Source organism: Aquila chrysaetos, chromosome 17, assembly GCF_900496995.4.
Source record: "Aquila chrysaetos chrysaetos chromosome 17, bAquChr1.4, whole genome shotgun sequence".
Taxonomy (NCBI): Eukaryota; Metazoa; Chordata; class Aves; order Accipitriformes; family Accipitridae; genus Aquila; species Aquila chrysaetos.
Window position 1 is genome coordinate 28,960,852 of NC_044020.1, and position 17,884 is coordinate 28,978,735.

Here is a 17,884-nt window from a genome sequence, read left to right on the forward strand (position 1 = left end):
TAAACTTAAGGTGAAAAACATCCACAGCTCTCCCCTTATCCACAGTGTAAGTCACGTCATTGTAGAAGGCAGTTGGGTTAACCAGGCACAATTTGCCCTCAGTAAGTCGATGCTGGCCTTTCCCAATCATCTTCCTGTCTTTCATGTGCTTGCCAATGGCTTCCACGATGATTTGCTCCATAAACTTACAGAGGTCTGATGTGAGGCTGGCTGGCCAGTAGTTCCCCAGATTCCCCCTCCTGCCTTTCTTGGTGTTTACCTCATCCAGTCATCAGGAACCCTACCCTGTTCTCGTGACTTACCAAAGATTATAGAGAGTGACCTCACTAAGACATATATTACTGTATGATCTTCAGATGTATCCTTTCTAGTGCCATAGACCCATATAAGTTTTTTCTGCTTTGCAGCATATCTCAGTTCCTAAAACATGGGTTTGGATCTTAGTTCAAATTGACCCAGGCTGCCAAAGTGAATAGTAAAGATTCCAAGATTTGCCTGGTTTTGAGCAATATCCTTACAATCATATCATGTTCTTTTGATCGTAGAGATAAAATGTAGTCACAAAAATTGGAGGCAGATTTTGGAGACACCTGTCTTTGAGGCAGTTTTTCAGTGGCTTTATGAAATAATTGGCCACTTGCAAAAACCAGGTTTGAATAGAAGCTTACATTTTAAATGGTTATGTTTACTTGTTTCATAAAAGAAGCTGAAACATAGGTTTTCTGAAATATTCCCAAACCATGACCTGTGTTCAGAGTTTCAGGCATTTAATGGTATTCAAAGCCAAATAAATCCTGTCTGGTGTCAGTCTTCTTTTTGAGAAAGTGACCAGGCTCTATTGCCACCAGGTAGAGATTCCGCTTTAGTTCAAAAACTTCAGAACTAGAACCTGGAGAACTGATCTTTCACTGCTAAACCCCTGCAGACACTGATGTGACATAATGAAAGACTGAATACCCCTGTAACTTCACCTGGTAACTTAGTCAACATTCCTGATCCAGTGCTGAAGAATCGACAGCTCAAGCTTGCGCTTTTTAATAGGATATTTTAATATCCAGAAGCAGTGCATATTCCATGGTGCAATGCACTCTTGTTAAAACAATAAGTATCCTAATTGAGTAAACCATAGGTATAGCACGTTGGTAATGATTTTGATCACTTCTTGTCTATAGATCCAGGGACCAGATACCTGAGAGATTGCTCCAGAATTAGGAGCTTACAGTGGAAAAACACAATGTAAGCTGTCCCAGAGTGCCTTATGTAAACAGATGTCCTTTTCTTTAGATACCTGTTTCTGTCTGAGTTTTCTGGTGGGAATTGAATAAGGATGTAAGTGGGGCTGCAAACATCACTTTAAATTCACAGTAAAGTCTAGTAGTTTCACATGATGAGCTTTATCATAATTCAGAAGGAATCTAAATGTCAGTTACATGACACTGCTTTATTTGTGTCTTTCAGTTCTTTTTCTTCTCCCTCATCACAACAAAAAACATCAGAAATGTGCCAAAAAGTCTGAAACAACAACAACAAAAAGAGTAATAAATATGCTGAGGTTGCCTTTCACAGAGAAAAAAACAGTGGAAAATGGTCTGTAGGATCAATATCACCATGAAAATCTGATCCAGATTTTGAACATCCTTTCTCTCCATTCCATATAAATATAGCTTCTCCAGTGTGATAGCTTGGAAATAAGTAATTCACTTCTGCTCTTTATTTGAGACCTAAAACTTGTATTTGCATTTCAAATATATCCTAAAGTTTGATAGTGGTGAGGTGAAGAATGAGTTGAAGTCATTTCTAACAGAAACACAGGTGGTGATGTGCTTCAGTTTATGTTGTGTGTAGGCCTCAGCTATTCTATTTCATGTAGCTGTAATACCTTTTTCCCACATTCTGCTATTCGCATTCACTTTCTTTTACCAATGTTTTCTCATGACTTTGAGTTTAAGGAATTTCATCAATACATCTCTCCGATTATCCAAAATGTTAGAGGTACTGTCAGCTGTCTTCTTGCTCACTTGGATCTTCATGCTGTTAGAGTTCATCATGTATTAAAGTCAGAATCACCAGGAAAGTCGAAGGGTATTTATCCTTTTTGGTTTGTTTTACTAAATCTCTGTGAAAATAAGAAAAGCTGGCTTGATTCCCTCTATTTATGCATAGAAATAACTCTTGTTCACTGAATGACCCTTACCCTATAGATCCAGTCATCCATGCCATGGGAAAAAAAAATTGTTGTGTCTATTCATTTTCACTGGATGTCATCCAGAAAGCAGAAATATTACTGCTTATGTTCATCTCATGTTGATGAACTGCAATAAAGGACTCTTCATATGCCAAAGTTAATCTGCTAACATAAGATTTACTGCTCTTTGCAGTGCCATGCCAAATGTACATCTTCAGCACTTTTCCCTGTTTTTTAACCTTAACTCTTTACTCCTGGCAAATCACCCTACCATTAAACTGTACCCAAGTAAAAAAGTTTTAAATTACCTGAAACTTTCTCCCTTCTCTGAAACATAAAATCATTTGATATGTTGGCCTATGAGGACACACACACACATTCACATACAAATGGAAATGCCAGCATTGTCATTTACAGAAGAATTCTTCAAGCAGCAGTTGCAGCCTTTAAGTCTATAAAATAGTCCTTCCTAGGGGAGTAAATGAAAATCAGAACTATATTACTTGAGCAGTTAGGTTCAGATCCTGCAAGTCATACCTAAGGTGAGCAAGAACTTTACCTGAAAACTTTAAGGAGTTACAGACTCGGCTCCATTTTCAGAAAGTTGTTCCAGAAAACACGTCAGTCCATTTGTTAGCTGTGCTTGCTGGCAGTTATATGCAAATCCATTTCTATACTGATTACTTTTTCTATATGATGTTATTACATAGCACACATGGCATAAAAAAATTAAAATCTATCTAGTAGAGCATGTGTGAATGTATATAGACAGCAGAGTTCTGTCCCATGCTGTTAATGCATGTGTGCCCCAGCCCCTTGCTTTCAGTTTGTTCATAAGTGCCAGCAGCTTATTCCACAACTGATGTAGAGGTCTGTGCCAGTGCAAAAGAAAAAAAAAAAACCAGTTACACTTTTTTTCTCTTACTTTGAAGCAGTGAATTGCGTCCAAAGGGCCAGTCTAAGTTCACCTTGAGGGCATTAGCAGAGGCTACTTTAAAATAAAAATCTTTTAGTACTAGTCAATTGAAAGATAAAGCCTTTTCTGTTCTGTGTAAATAATTTTTGATCACTGTACTGTTCTAAGGCAATTCCCTATTAGCATATCCTATAGCTTATTGTCAGACCCTGTCCGCAGGGTACAATTGTGACACAGGCTGTGAATATTCAGCAATAGGAGTCTGTAAATCTGAGTAAGTAATGACAAAGCCTCTTTAGGGAAAGCCAGAATGAGGTGAGCTGAGTAGAATAATGGCAGTCTTGGGGGGCAAGGGGGTATTTTAATTTAATCAAAGCCAGAGCAACTGAAAAAGATACTATTAAAAGGACTTGCTCTCTGAAGTAAATACTTTTCAGATAAATGCATAGTTCAAACTGACGTGCTAAATTGACATCCTTACATCCACTTTATTCTCTGGATCAAAGCAAAGTTAATCATTTCACTTGCCTTTTATCTATTTTATGGATGTGTGTGTGGGTATGTGTGTGTATGTATGTGTACGGTGTGCGCATGTGCACACATGAATAGCAGAAAATAATGGCAATGAGGGAGGGGTTTTTGCTTTTTCTGTAATGAAGTTGAAGATTTTTTTTTAATGTAGTGGTACCTAATAGTCATTGCCCACTGTTGTAAAAGCTCAGAAGTATTGCAGCTTTCTCTTGCCTGTGTTTGCCCAGCCACCCTTCTACATACTACAAGCACTGGGAAATTTCAATGACACAGCTTGGAATGGGTTCAGTGACCTCAATTATGCCCTCCCACCCACTCTAAACTCCTTTCAATTTGCAAAAAGCTTTAAGTGGACAAAACCCAGATGCCTTTTGCTTGTAGTTCAGTAAGAACAGATTGGGCATGTAGATTCTTGTCAAAGTGATATATGTAGTTCATTTTCCATTAACTCTTTCTTAACTAAGGATTTTAAATTCTCAGTTCCAAGTCTAGCACTCTGCTTTGCTTTCTACTGCTTTTTAAAGTTCATTATGCCTACAACATCATTTAAAAAAATGAACCTTAGAAAGCCTTGGCTAGACATTGACTGATACGAAACAGACTGAATGTTTGGTTCCGCTTTTAAAGGCCGTCACTTTTTTTTCTTTTTAAACTTGTTTCGTATGTAATAACCCATCCTATTGTCTAAGACAGTTCAAAAGCACTAACTAAATATAATAAATAAAAACACCCAGTTTGGGGGGGAGAAAGAAATCATGACTTGTGGAAATGATTTACCAGTCAAAACCAGTACATGGGCCCTGATGACCTTGAGAGCTTGCTTCCGTTGCCTTGCTTAAACTTAGATTGCTTTCATAATGTTGTAATATTGCCCCAAAGAGTCGGTGCCTCTCCCCTCCCCCAGACCATTTCATTACACTCCCTTTCTCCCTCTCTCTCTCTCTCTCTCTCTTTCTCTTTCATTCTGCAGAAACATGTGCTGTCAATAATGGAGGCTGTGATCGGACTTGCAAGGATACCGCGACAGGGGTACGATGCAGTTGCCCAGTTGGATTTACCCTGCAGCCTGATGGGAAAACGTGCAAAGGTCAGCTTCTGTTTGCTTTGCAATGCATCATTTGCCTTCAGCGGTTCCAGTACAAGATGTAAATACTCAGTTATTTAATCAATACTTTTAAGTTAAGGCAATACTGGCATAGAGATTGCAATTGAGTTCATTAGCTTTCTCCTTCACTAATTTTTCTGTATTTACCTATTTCAATCATTTTTCTCTCTATTTATTAGAGAGTTTTATCACTGCAAAGAAATGAGATACAGAGGTCAAACTGTTTCAAACTGACCAGAGATTTAGAGAAGCAACCCTGGGCTGCAAAAAAGCTTTCAGTTTGAAAGGATAGTCTGATACCCTTGTAAAACTTCAGTCATCTAATGGTGTCTGTGTTTGTCTATTCAAAAAGCGAGTTAAAATTCTCAGCTGGTACTTTGTTACCTGCAGATAATCAACTGGTTATTGCCAAGCAAAAGATGCAGAGGTATTGCTCAAAAAACCCCAGATAATTGTCCATTTCTGCCCCTTCAAAACACAAGTAGCCAGCTACAAAGGAAAATCAAAACAACATTTACTAGTGCACAGGTCTAAACTGTATAGCTGATGCTCAGATTTTACTGTTCCAAAGGCAGCACAAGAACCTTGGCATTTTGTCCTTCATGAGTGCATTAAAACTGAGGTCAGGGAAGAGAGAACAGAAAAGAGCATCTGATACCACTGTCAACATCTGTTCTCAGTTAAGGAGACAGGGACAGTTCTCAAATATCCCTGCAGAATCGCATTTAATGGCATTATGCACATGAGTAGATTTGGATACATGTTAGTAGGACCAGGCCCTCCATCAACCATTTGCCCATCTTCCTATGTATTTCTTTTGAGCTCCATTGCAAGAGACTTGGTGATGGACGTCCAGGAGGACACTGCATATATTGTTGTCACAGAGAATACTTTTTTATCACTCAGTGACTTAGAGTAAGTTGACCTAACTTGCTAAGAAACTATTGGGACCTTTTTCCTTCAAAGTAACCAGAAATGTCAGAATAACTTCAGTCCAGGGCTTGATGTTACTTAAAATAGTAAAACCCACAAAAATAAACAGAAAATGTGTGGTTTCCCCTCGATCCAGGCTGAAAAATCCCAGTGCTTGGGCATGATCCTGTTAGTATTTATAGAAATAACAGTCCATTTGCCTGTTTATTTGAAAATAAAACATTTAAACTGCCATTGCACACCATGTTAATAGTTAAGGGTGAGCACACATCAAAAATCAGTTGTTTTAGTTCAAGCCACATAAAAATAAATCTTCATTTTTACAGGCAGACTAGCTAAGCCATAGCAGAGCAGTAACAGTGATTCCACCAAGTGCTTAAAAAGAAGGCATTTTAATACTGTAACATACACCTAGACTTGATCATAATGTTTATTATTGAAACTGCATCATGAAGAAAAAGATTAATTCTAAATTTAGAAGTTTGGCCATAGAACTAATATGAAACAATATTTATATAATCATCAAGTCTATAATTAATGCTGCAGACAAAATGAAATATTCAACTGATCCTCAAACCAAATACCCTAGCTCTAAACTGTTTCACTTTTTTTTTCTTTTCCCCTTTTTTATGAGAAGAAAATACAAGAAACAGAATCTGTATTTTTATGATGCTGCAGATTCTTTCTTATTTTCTTAAAATAAGCGGCAACTAGAAGTTAACTCACATGGTTTAGGAAACCAACCAGGCCATTTCTTTTTAACCTTTATTGACATTTTAGGAAATACTCGTCATCATAAAATGGTGAAATATGTTTTGCATTTAATTTAACTGTAATTAATAATATTTATCTAATGTATTGCAGTGTGAGATTTCTGGCTAGATTCTGCTTCCCTGAAGCTAAAGTAACTTCCCATTTAAATCTGTGCACAAAGGATACTGCACTTAAACTGACCAGTGAAGCTTCTTCCGTAGCTTTTGCAGGCAGCCCTTAGTCAAGACCGCTCTCTTAAGATTTACATCTTCTGAGTGCAAAAGTGAGCATTTTGGTGGAGTGACATTGATGCCTTCTCGGCTCCTCTTGCTGATAGCTAAAGCCTGGAAAAGGCTGGGGTGGGGAAATCCAGTGTGCACATATTCATTCCTCTGAGTTCTGTAGGAAACAAAAGAAAAAAGTGATCACATCAAGTTTTCTCCTTTGATTTTTTTCTCTTTACTCTCCTTGATTTGACTGGCCCACAATTTCTCGTATGTACAGTTCATTGTTCCCTGTAGCTGTAACATTACATTCGCGTGGTAAGAGCAATGGATTATCTATTGGATGCCCTTTAAAGCATCTTCAGGGATCACGCAGCTGTCACATCCTGTCTTTCCTGGGCAGAGTTTTCAAGTCCATCAAGTGTCACAGCATCTCCAAGTGAGGTTTTTCATACAAGCATCATTTCAAGAGAGGTTCTATTTCTCACTGTAGGAGAAAGATATGCCATTATCTATCAAAGGAAAGTAGAGAGACAGGGCATGTAAGAAAAGCTGAGAGAAATTGGAGGGAAAATTAATATATTAATGGAAAAATGCAGTTGTGGGTTGAGCAAAATTATTAATATGTTTGGGTTGAATTTAGCAAATAATGTTGACCAAAAAGAATGTTTTTATTGGAAAGTCTACGATTTTTCAGTCTATTTTGGCATCTTCCTGTCTAAGACATTTTACATAGTGCAGCTATTATTTGAAATTATGTAGTTGCTTAGATTCAAGAGGCTTAAATAAGACACAAAGAAACACCTGAACTTTTGAGTACTCCAAGGTGGACATTGTGTAATTTATGAATCTGTAATTCTAGCTCACTTATAGGTGATTTCCTCAATAGTGCACTTTTATTCTTCCCTATTTTTTACAAGGGAATCAGGTAAATTAAAGAACATTTTTATTTTTAAATTAATAAAATAATTTATATTTTTTTTTTAATAACAAAAATTCCTAGATGGTTCTGTTCAAAAATCAGGACTAGTCTGTTTTAGGCATTGTATAGACATATAATGGGAAAAAGAGTTTACTGTCCAAAATGTTCACAGGTTTTTGTTTAGTAGTTTGGAATTTCATTAACTGTTTAGTATAGGAAAAAGGCAAGTATACATACAAAAGGAAAGGCAATTTGTTAAGAAAGAGTATATGCAAACATGCTTTATTTGCCAAAAGATGGCAAATAAACTCTATTAAGTGTAACTAATTGTTCTACACTTTGTTTGCAATATCGTATTTCATACTTTATAGTTCTATCATAAAAGCTGGGATGGATTCAAATCACAGAGTACAGAACTGAGTCAGGACTGAAACTCTGGTATTTCTCCTGGCCCCTTCCCAACATGTCAGAGAATGGAGGGTGCAGGAAAGCAATTTCCAAGTAATACAAGGGACCTACCTTCAGTAGTTTTGAATGTCGACCTCTTTCACAGGCTCAGTGGGAAATGAGAGTTCATTGTACCTCAAAGAATCAAGCTCCTTTTGTTAATGCACAGTGCAGTCTGGTTTACATCAAATGTCAATAAAATAGGAAAAAAGAGTTGTTGTGCAGAAAGTTTTAACTGGAATGTGTACAGGTAGCTGCATAGCCAGTAGGAAGACTACTGTAGCAGAAGATTGTTTTGGTTTCTGGAAGATGAAAAAATCTTTTTTTGTCTCTGATTCTTTCTCCCTTACATATATTATTTACCTGATCTCGCAGTGAAATAAGAGCAAAAGTGCTGTCTGTGGTCTAGTTAGAGAGACCTTCAGGTGTATTGATCGTGGCTGGGATAAAAATTCATTAACATTTTGATGTTCTTTAAAAGTCAGTCTCAAACTCAAGTCTTCCCTCAGCTGGGTTGGCGCACAATGGAGAATGCTCCTTTTTTCCCTTCAGCTTTCCTATCAACTTGGCTCTTAATAAGCCAAACCATGGAGGCTTTTGTCAGCTAAGAGAAGAGACACATCCCAGGCAGAAAGAGTTCCATATTCTCCCTCTAATTAATGCTATTTAATTTCTCCTACCATCGTAACTGGGTGATCCCAGCTTGATGCTGAGTTCATTTGATGCTGTCAATTATTGTGCCACATATGACAAAACAGTGTAGTTCATTTCCTTAAATGCCGACCAAGTCATCCCACAGAAGTCAGCTAATGCAGACAGAAAGGGAGCCAGAGGATTAAAAGACCTAGTGGCCCAGGATGCTTATTGCTCATTGCCTCCTACCCACTTTTTAATATCCCCTATATTATGCATATCGGAGGTTCTGTGGTCCCTCGCTCCCTTGCTTGTTGGTTTCTGTGCATCCTTCCTGCTGAGTACCCTTTTCATGCATCCAGCTGTAATCTGCCCTCAGTGAGAAGATGCATCAGCTTCGCATTTTAATTATATTAAATACAACTTACGTAGCTGATAAAGCAGGAGACTCATTTGCAAAAAACTTGCGGGGTTCAAGAGGAGTGAAGTCAGACTAGATTAGACGTAGCACAGATTTCTGAAGATTGTTTAAATCCAGCTGCCAAACTGGATCAAACAATAAAGGGCTTGTCTGCCTGAGTGCAGCCACAGAAGGATGGGAGACGAGCTGAGCAAGGGAGCATTCTTCTTCCAGGACTTAGAGTAGAGAAGGACTGGGAATGACCGCAAAAGACATCCGAGAGAGACAGGGGCTTTCTTTGTGGGTTCTCTAAGAAGTGAATTAGAGCAAGAGGAAGGGCCACAGGCTTTTGGCATGGTGTAAAATGTAGGACCGTGTGTCTGATGTGCTCCGTCTCTGCCTCAGGGATTTAACAAAGAAACTGTGCCCCCAAGGCACTCGTGCCCCAGAATAATGCAGCTTCCCAGCACGGTACACATCGACATAGAGGAACTGTGCAGGGTGCAGCACTTGCTGAACTCCTAGAGTCAAATGGCAGAGCAAATATAATTTTTAAGCAGGAGAAGAGAAGCATAACTGGATTCCTAATGGTTATGGAGCAAAAGCCACATCTCAAATACGGCTTTTCCGTAAACATCTATAAAGTCCCACCTAACTGTGCAGTGCCCCATAGATGTTTTGTAATAGCAAGATGTGTATTTTTTTGTTTAGCTAACTTTCTATTCTGCATCATTTTCATAGGCGAGCTTGACAGTGGGATTTTGGGGAGGTAGTTACTCAGCTGGGCTAGAATGTCAGTGGTTTTAGTAGCAATATGATGTTACATTAATAATCTGCCACCAGCTGTGGCTAAATACAGCAGTATTAATTCATGTGCACGAATAGATCTTTGCCAACCCCAGGTGATCTCGTGGACATGTATTTAGGAGACAGAAAGGTCCCTGCACGTCTTCACCTAGAGATGGGGCATTTTATTTACTGTGCAACACTAAGTAAGCCCTTCTTAGCCCTCTGGCATATTGTTTAACTAGAGCAGTGTTACGCTGGGGTTATGTGACTGGATGCTGTTAAGGCAAACATTTCTTCTTCCTGCTGTCTCATTGTCATGGTTACCCAGCAATGTGGTGTGCTCTGTACTTCCTTGAAACAGGCCCTCATCCTTTTGCATTCAGATGCAGCAAAGAAATGTGGCACTTACATGCTTAAATACTTGACTGTGCTGCAGTGGGAGCATCAGAAATGCCTTAGCGTTGAATGGTTTGTCCAGTAACTCAACTCTGTAACCTTCTTTATCATTAAGCAATCTAGAGAAGAAGAGCAGGAGCATAGAGACTAATGAACAATTTCATGCAAAGGACTGAATCAAAGTTTATTGAAATAAAAGGGAATTTTTGCATTGGCTTTATTAGGTTGACATAGTAATTGCTCTTTTTTTATCTTTCTTAATTGCAGCCTATTACAGCAGGAAAATGCATTTTAAATTGGGTTTGGATACAAAAAAGTGAAACCCTGAAAGTAAATTAAATTTTGAAAATGGAATTGTTTCTGTGAGGAAAGAGTTTGTTACAGAATGAGTTTCAATGAAGTAAGATATGTCACGTTTTGTTAAATATGAACTGAAAAGTTTCATTAACTTAAATGTTTAATGCTTGACATCAGTTTGGTACAAAAATATGACTCAGATGTTGAAGGCTTTTCTCTCTTTTCATTCAGAACACACTAACACTAAGTGAAAAGCTCACAATGAACAGTTTAGCTGGCCAATTTGGCTTCATTTCCTGGCTACACAATATCTGTGAACAGTTATGATTTCCTCCATCATTCCATTAGTTGAAATTACTTAAAATTTGTTTTAGGTTTTTTCTCTAAATTGGATTAAATTTACTAAAGCTTTTAGAATTGCATCTTGTCAGTCCCGATCAATTCATATGAAACTGAAAATGCTTCCCCTTTTTTTAAGAAAGGAACACCAGAAGGAGTTGCAGGTTATTTTTATTGTTTATTACTGGTAAGATGCAGTTGTTAATCTGGTCTATCAACTATTAGCTTGCTTGAGTTATGATACTACCTTTGTTTGACTGTGATTGATTGGATAAGTTTCAGAGTGTTACATTTTTTTCACTGATTGCCTAAATGGGGAGATTTTTGCAGGAGGAGTAATTACCTATGATGAACTCACATTTTGTTTAGTTAATATCCCTGATCAACTTGACATGCCCGTAGAAGTTTGACAGTAAAATATATCCCTGTGCAAGACAACCTCTGTAAAATATATGCATCAGTCAAGTTTAGACCAAGGCAGACAGAACGTTAGTGGCACATACGACCATACTTTTCACATCATGGAAGTGTCTCAATGCCTTTAGAATCAAGTCTATAGGTTTGGAGCAGGTCTTCTGAACTAACATTTGTCTCACCGAAAAGGCAAATGCAAAACAAGCACAAATTAATTCATGTGAATGAACTTTTTTATTTTTTGGTTTGGGCCCTGTTCTGGTTTTCTTCCTTAGCTATAAATAGTCCTCCTTGAAAGTAGTCACCCAATTACAAAGTTTTCCTTGGTTAGATTGCCACAGAAAATTCTTAGGTTTCTGTTTAAGCGAGACCATCATTTTACCAAAGGTATACATGACTTTTTTCATAAATGCATGAGAAGCACTAGAGAAGACACCACTAAAATAGCATGCTGAAAGGTAATGCAAGTTCCAGGTTGAAGTGTATAACTTCCATTTGAAGGTGGAACAGCCACCTGAATTTAAATTACAGCCACAGAATTTAAATATTTAGCTTCTGCATAACATTGAGGAATGTATTGCATTAGAATCACTAAGATACTGTGCTATAAAGCTGGAATTATGTTCCCTGTTGAATTCATTCACGTACATCAGCATTTTAAATTAGAAGGAATTTAAGTGATCTCAAGAGTTTTAAACCTCTAGAGGTTGCTTATAGAGGCAAATTTGTTCATAGCTGCCTGAGTACCCCTATTTGAGATCTGCAGTCTACTTTCTGTGTATCTCCCATTAGCAGTGTCCTTTAGTGCGATACCTGTGGTACTCCACACAGTGAAAGGAGTATTGGTGCCTGCTCTATATTATACGGCGTTAGTGTCAATACGTATTGTATTGGAACACAGAGCGGGTCTTGGGACATACAAAAAGAGCTTCTTCCAGCTCACCTTTCTCTAGCAACATGAAGATTTTTTTAACATGTGCGAAGAGGTCAGTTCAGCTTCCTCCACATTAGACACAGTTTTTGAGGAACATAAGCATTATGAGCCATTAGCCATAATGAGCCATTAGCATTTTCCAGTGTTCTCTCAAAAAAAGGGAGAAAACATACATGCAAATGGTGTGAAAGAATAAACTCAAATGAAGTAAGTTGCTGGCAGTCATCACCTCCACTGCAGTCGGAGTGCTGTGGTCCCCGCAAATGTCAGCATAAATGTCAGTCACAAGATTTACAAGCAGCAGTGCGTTTTTTGAAGAGGATGTCTGGCAAAGCCAGAAAGGGCAGAGACCTGCTTGTCTTATTCCCTTTTCTTCTGATTACATTCCCCTTGATAATTGCAGCACCTGAAATGGCCATTTACTTCTGTGTTATATCTTCAAGATAATTTATGTAGTTAATAGAGTGATTGTACTCTTACTTTTAATACTGGTTCGTACCATTGCTGCTTGATGCCAGAGTAATTTGGTGTACAGCACGTTAAATTTGGTTAACATTCTGCTGATACGGTGCTTTATATTCATAGTTTGGTTTGGAAAGTAGCATATGGAAAATGGTCCCTTAGCCTTACTCTCAGCCAAAGGTACAGTGATGACTAGTGAGAGCAGCTTTTCATTTAAGCTAATAAGGAGCTTCTCTTTGCTTGCTGCACATAAATAAAGCTATCTGGGTTGGATTGCTCTGCGATATCCCAGAGCAGTAGTATGCATGTTGCTCAGAGTCGTGTCAAAAGTAACTAAGGGAAAGATAGGATTACTTTCAGTAGGTTTTAATTTACTATTTTGGTATCTCCGCTAGGAAAAAATGCAAAACTTTGCAAATGGAAACAGATTGAGATACACTGAGTGCGTAGACCCTCTATGAAGAAGCTGACCCAAGCAGATAGAACATTTTAACCATGATTCCTGGGAGTGGCAAGTGATACAAGGTTTTTAGGTGATCGGCCAGATACAGTTCAAGCTTTTTAGGAGAAAATTTCTCAGACATTTCAGAAAATTGAATCCTTGTGGGATTTCAAGTCAAGAACCTCAGGAAAAAAGGCACTGAAAATTACTGTTTCATTTTTAAAATAAAGGTTGTCATCCTCAGGCCTCTATATAGACTGCAGCTTCTGCGACTCTTCCTTTGATCCCCAAGGCCCATATTGCCACTGCCATGGATACCGAACTAGAATGTCTGTCCTCGCTTCTATGCATCAGCTCTCAGTGGGCATCAACTTTGACTTTGGACCTTGTGCCTTTTACTTCTCTCAGGAATCCCACAGTGTCCCATTTTTTAGAATATGGTCGGAAGAATAGGTGACCACGAGGAAAAATAAGCACATCAGCCTTGGTAATTCCTGGTGGGATTAGAGATTTTACATCATATGGCTAAGCTACCTCCTATTTGCACAAGCTTAAAGATAAGTGCATTGGGAAATAACATGGAACAGCTGGCACCCTCTGAACTCGTACCTATCGCAATAACATGCTCATAAGCACACGCAAATAGTCTAATCCCATCCTATAGGGTATCCACTTCACTTGCCTTGAAAATCTCTCTCAACTGGGTTACCCATTCCACTTCCCTTCAGAGTCTGACCAGTGAGGAATACAGTGACTCTTCTTGATCTCAACAATAGAAACAAAATATAAGAAAAAAGTGGGTGTTAATACAGTGGTGCAAAGAGGGCTGTGTTCTCCACTCACATGTGAAAGCCAATGCAGGACAAAATTCCAGTCCCTCTCTGGTTTCCTTCTACCTTCTGTGCCACTCCCTCAGAAGAACGTCCTACTTCAGAGGAATCAGACTTCCTTGATTTTTATCAACAGCAGGCCATAGCCTGTTATGTCAGAGGCAGTCCACAAGCTGTCTGGAGTCAGGGCATAAAATTTTAGAAGTTAGTTATTGAAGTATGTGTTATCTTTTAACAACCCGTAAGTGTTTACTGAAGTGGTTTATTTTGAGCCATTCTTTTTCCCTGATGGCTTTCTCCCTGCTTCTCATCAACTTAAACCAAGAGTAAGCTTCCCAAGAGTCAAATCGAGATCTAGTTTTCATAATTCATTATACAGCAACTGTACTTTCATCAAACCCCTTACATGACTCTGCTTTCAAACTACAACTTACTCTCCCAGTGTTTGTAATTAGACATAAGTGCATGTTCAAATATAAACACCATTTGCTTCTCTGTATATGTAAGCAAAGAGCTATCAGAAAATAGAAGAGATCAAATACAATCACAAGCTACTGCAGCCATGAATCAAAACAAAAAATACCTTTGCCCTCTCCATGCTGAACACAAGGCTGAGGTCTGTCTTTTATCCTAAAAACAAGAAAAAAAATTAAATACAAAAACCTCTTCTATCTTTGCATGTGTAAATTATATGACACAGAATGGAGAATGGACAGAGGAACGTCTTTACCTTGCATGAGAAGTCAGCACCTAAATAAATTCATGAACATGAGACTGATGTGAAGAATGATGATAATGAAAATGTGGGTCTTCCAGTAACTAGACTAGTGCTTTTAGGAGGAATGAAAATAGTCATTTTCTATATATTTGTGATGCACAGATTAAATGTGCAATTAAATGTGCAATTAAAGTAGCTGAATTTTCTTTAAATTGCCTTCTGACAGGCAAGTTCTGACCATTTTCCAGTGCTTCTGCATACTTAAAGCGTCATGAGATCACATGCCATTTTCAGGAAGCAAGCAGATAGCTTCTTGGTAAAGGCAAATTTGTGTGAATCTGAAACTGCTCAAGTGATTTACAGAAACCAACAGATTTTCTTGTTAGATGTTGCAGCAGCAAAGGATCTCCTTGAGTCTTCCACTTCCTAATTCTCCTCTTCTTTTGACAAAACCCATATGATTGAGAAAATAAGAGGCATTTGTGCCAAAGAAGCAACCAAAGGCAGCCAGTGGGTGATTTAGGACTATGAAACAATAGATGCAGCTGCCTAACAAAAGAAAAAAGTAACAAAAACAACATTAAATGAGAGGAAAATTAGGACTTCTGTCATGAAAACAGTGGTCCTGTTCAGTGCTTGAGTACTGGCAAGAGTTTCTGAGAACACACACTTTGTAACCTCTTTGGGAAAGCACTGAGAAGATTGTGTTATAGTGCAACCCAGTAAATGCTTCTACGGGGAATTCTTTGGCATACGAATCAACCATCTGCATGGATTATGCTACAGAGATAACAGGTAGACTTGTAGTTGGTGAAAGAAGATGATGCAAAGGAAATTTTCTAAATTTATTTGATAGGAGTGACAAATGCAAGACTAAAGCCAAAAGGGAATATTAAATAACAGAGGCAGTTTTGAGGTTATTTTTGTTTTGGTAGGGCTTAAGCAAGATGCAAGACCATCTGTGTCCCAAAAAAACCTCATAAAGATCAAGATTGAGAGAGGGAAAACTGAGTAACTGATGGAAGAGCAATGGTCAAGTTCAGTTTATCAAAAGAGCTGCTTGTTTTAGAAGAGATGGATCAGACTAGGAACTCAGACCAGAGCACAAGCTCCCAGGTAGCTACAAAAACATTTTCAAAATAGCTACCTAAATGTGGGTTAAAGAAGCAGACATTGAGGCCTGTCTGCAATAGCCTTATTGCTGAGGCCACAGTCATTTTAAGTGATCACATCAATGTTATCCAGTCTCAAGACAAGAAACAAGTTAAGATCAACCCAATGTGAGGAAGACGGTAACAGCATCTGGAGGCAGCTGCAGCAGCTCAGCAGAAAGCTCCGTGTCACGTCCAGTGAGGGGGCCATAGTCATCGGGCCCAGCGCTGCTGCCCTGGAAACAACTGTTTCAAGGCTTGATAAGACTGGGAGGTGACTCAGGATTCCAATTTTTTCCCCACTTTTTGAAAGAAAAGAGAGAGTTGACTGTTGTTGGTGCAGAGGCAAGTCTGGCATGTGACAACAGAGCGTCTGTCCGACTGAGGGACAGAGGGAGGCACAGAGAGAGGAGAAGGGTCAGCAGAGTTGGTGGTGAAGCCGTAGGAGGTGGAGGAGGTGTTGGAGAGACAGGCAGGTGCTGGTCACCAGCAGAAGATGTGTGGGATTTGGGGGAGGAAAAGATAGAAAACTCTTGGTGGTAGGTGGCTGCAGGTGGTCAGAAGCCTAGCGAGGGGATCAGAAAAATGAAGAATTGGACACTGACCGATGGGTATGTATGTCGACTGGGCATCAGAACGGCGAATTTGAGATACATAGACATAATTTGATCCAGACTTTCTAAGAGAGAATTGAAGTTCCAGGCCACAGTGAGGAAAAATGAAATTATAAACCCATGGGATTTAAAAAAATGACAGGAAATGCAAATTTCAGATACCAACACAGGTGAAATTTGTCAGAAGGAAGAAAATGGAATGGAAGACAGAAAAAAGAAGAGAGGGCGGAGAGCACAAGCCAAGAAAGAAAACTGTGGATAACATCTGCATTCTAACTGTTGCTGCAAATTTATCTAATCCAGAATGTGTATGAAACTTTCACTGCCCCTTCCCTATTTTGGGGGGAATTGCTGCCTTATTTTTTTTTAGGTTAAAGTCATACAGTTCATTTGTCTTCTGTAGACTTGTTCACGACAGACAAATATAATATAACAGATTATCTTCCATTAAAAAATTGCAGACTTGGGTCAGCTGCCATGTAACTCACTCAGTTTCATTCCCTCCCAAGGGTTTCATCTATCCCCACAAAATAAATTCATGTGTACTAAGTTAGGGTTTTTTCATGACTAGGCAATATCCCTGTTCCCTGGAAACTTGCAGTTGTTATTTGTCTTTGTGAACCTCCCCTTTGAAAATGCCAAATCCTTTAAATTAATGCTTGGGAGGGTCATATTTTGCATTTCAGTTGTTGAAAAGACCTTGCATTTATTCAACTATATAAAGCTCCCTGAGGATCAGCAGCCACAGTTTATTATGTAAAAGTGCGCTGTGCTTTCTGTAATTTGGGAGTTGACTACTGACATAATCATAGCTACCAACATTCAAAACTTACAGTATTTTTTTCATTCTTTTATTATTGCTTTTTTCATCATAAAATACAGCTTGTTTTTTATATGGCTAGATCCTGCTCTCAGCGATGCATTTGTCTTCCCTGGTACAGAACAGATCCCCGGTTGGTTGAAGTAATATCTTCAAAAAGTTTTGGAGGGTTAATTTTCAGTCTCCAGCCAAATTTCTTTGATTCATTATCAGCTATGAGGCATTTGAATTATCATGGGCTAATTGTGTTCAGCTGTCCTTTTCAGCAGAAGTAGCTTTATCATAGGAAAGCCAGCGTAGTTTCAATGGAATTTTAGAGAGAGCATCTGTATCTTCAGCTGTCCTTAATACCAATTTTATTTTTACATTTTCTTTAATTAAATCCAACAAAATTTTTAGAAGCAAACTGAAATTCTAGGAAATAAGCACACAGCTTTCCTGAGCAGATAATAATTCCAAGGGGAGAAATGAAAACAACTATGACTAAAGGTAAATTGAGTTAATAATGCTAAGTCTAGGGATTCTTCTATCTTGGTCCAGTAGTGCACAGCTTGCTCACTTGCCCCTGTGCTCTTCATTGAGATTACATGGAAAAATTGAATACTGTAAGAGCAAGGCCTTGTTTTTTA

The 17,884-nt window shown here is 38.5% G+C and overlaps 1 protein-coding gene across 2 annotated transcripts in view; it reads left to right on the top strand.

Annotated features, from left to right (window-relative positions):
• Positions 1-17,884, top strand: part of SCUBE1 (signal peptide, CUB domain and EGF like domain containing 1) — a 254,966-nt gene that overhangs the window by 171,884 nt on the left and 65,198 nt on the right. For both annotated transcript variants that reach the window (XM_030041173.2, XM_030041174.2), the window contains one exon: positions 4,603-4,719. In XM_030041173.2, the coding sequence (XP_029897033.1) occupies positions 4,603-4,719 (117 nt within the window). The remainder of the gene's footprint in view (positions 1-4,602; positions 4,720-17,884) is intronic.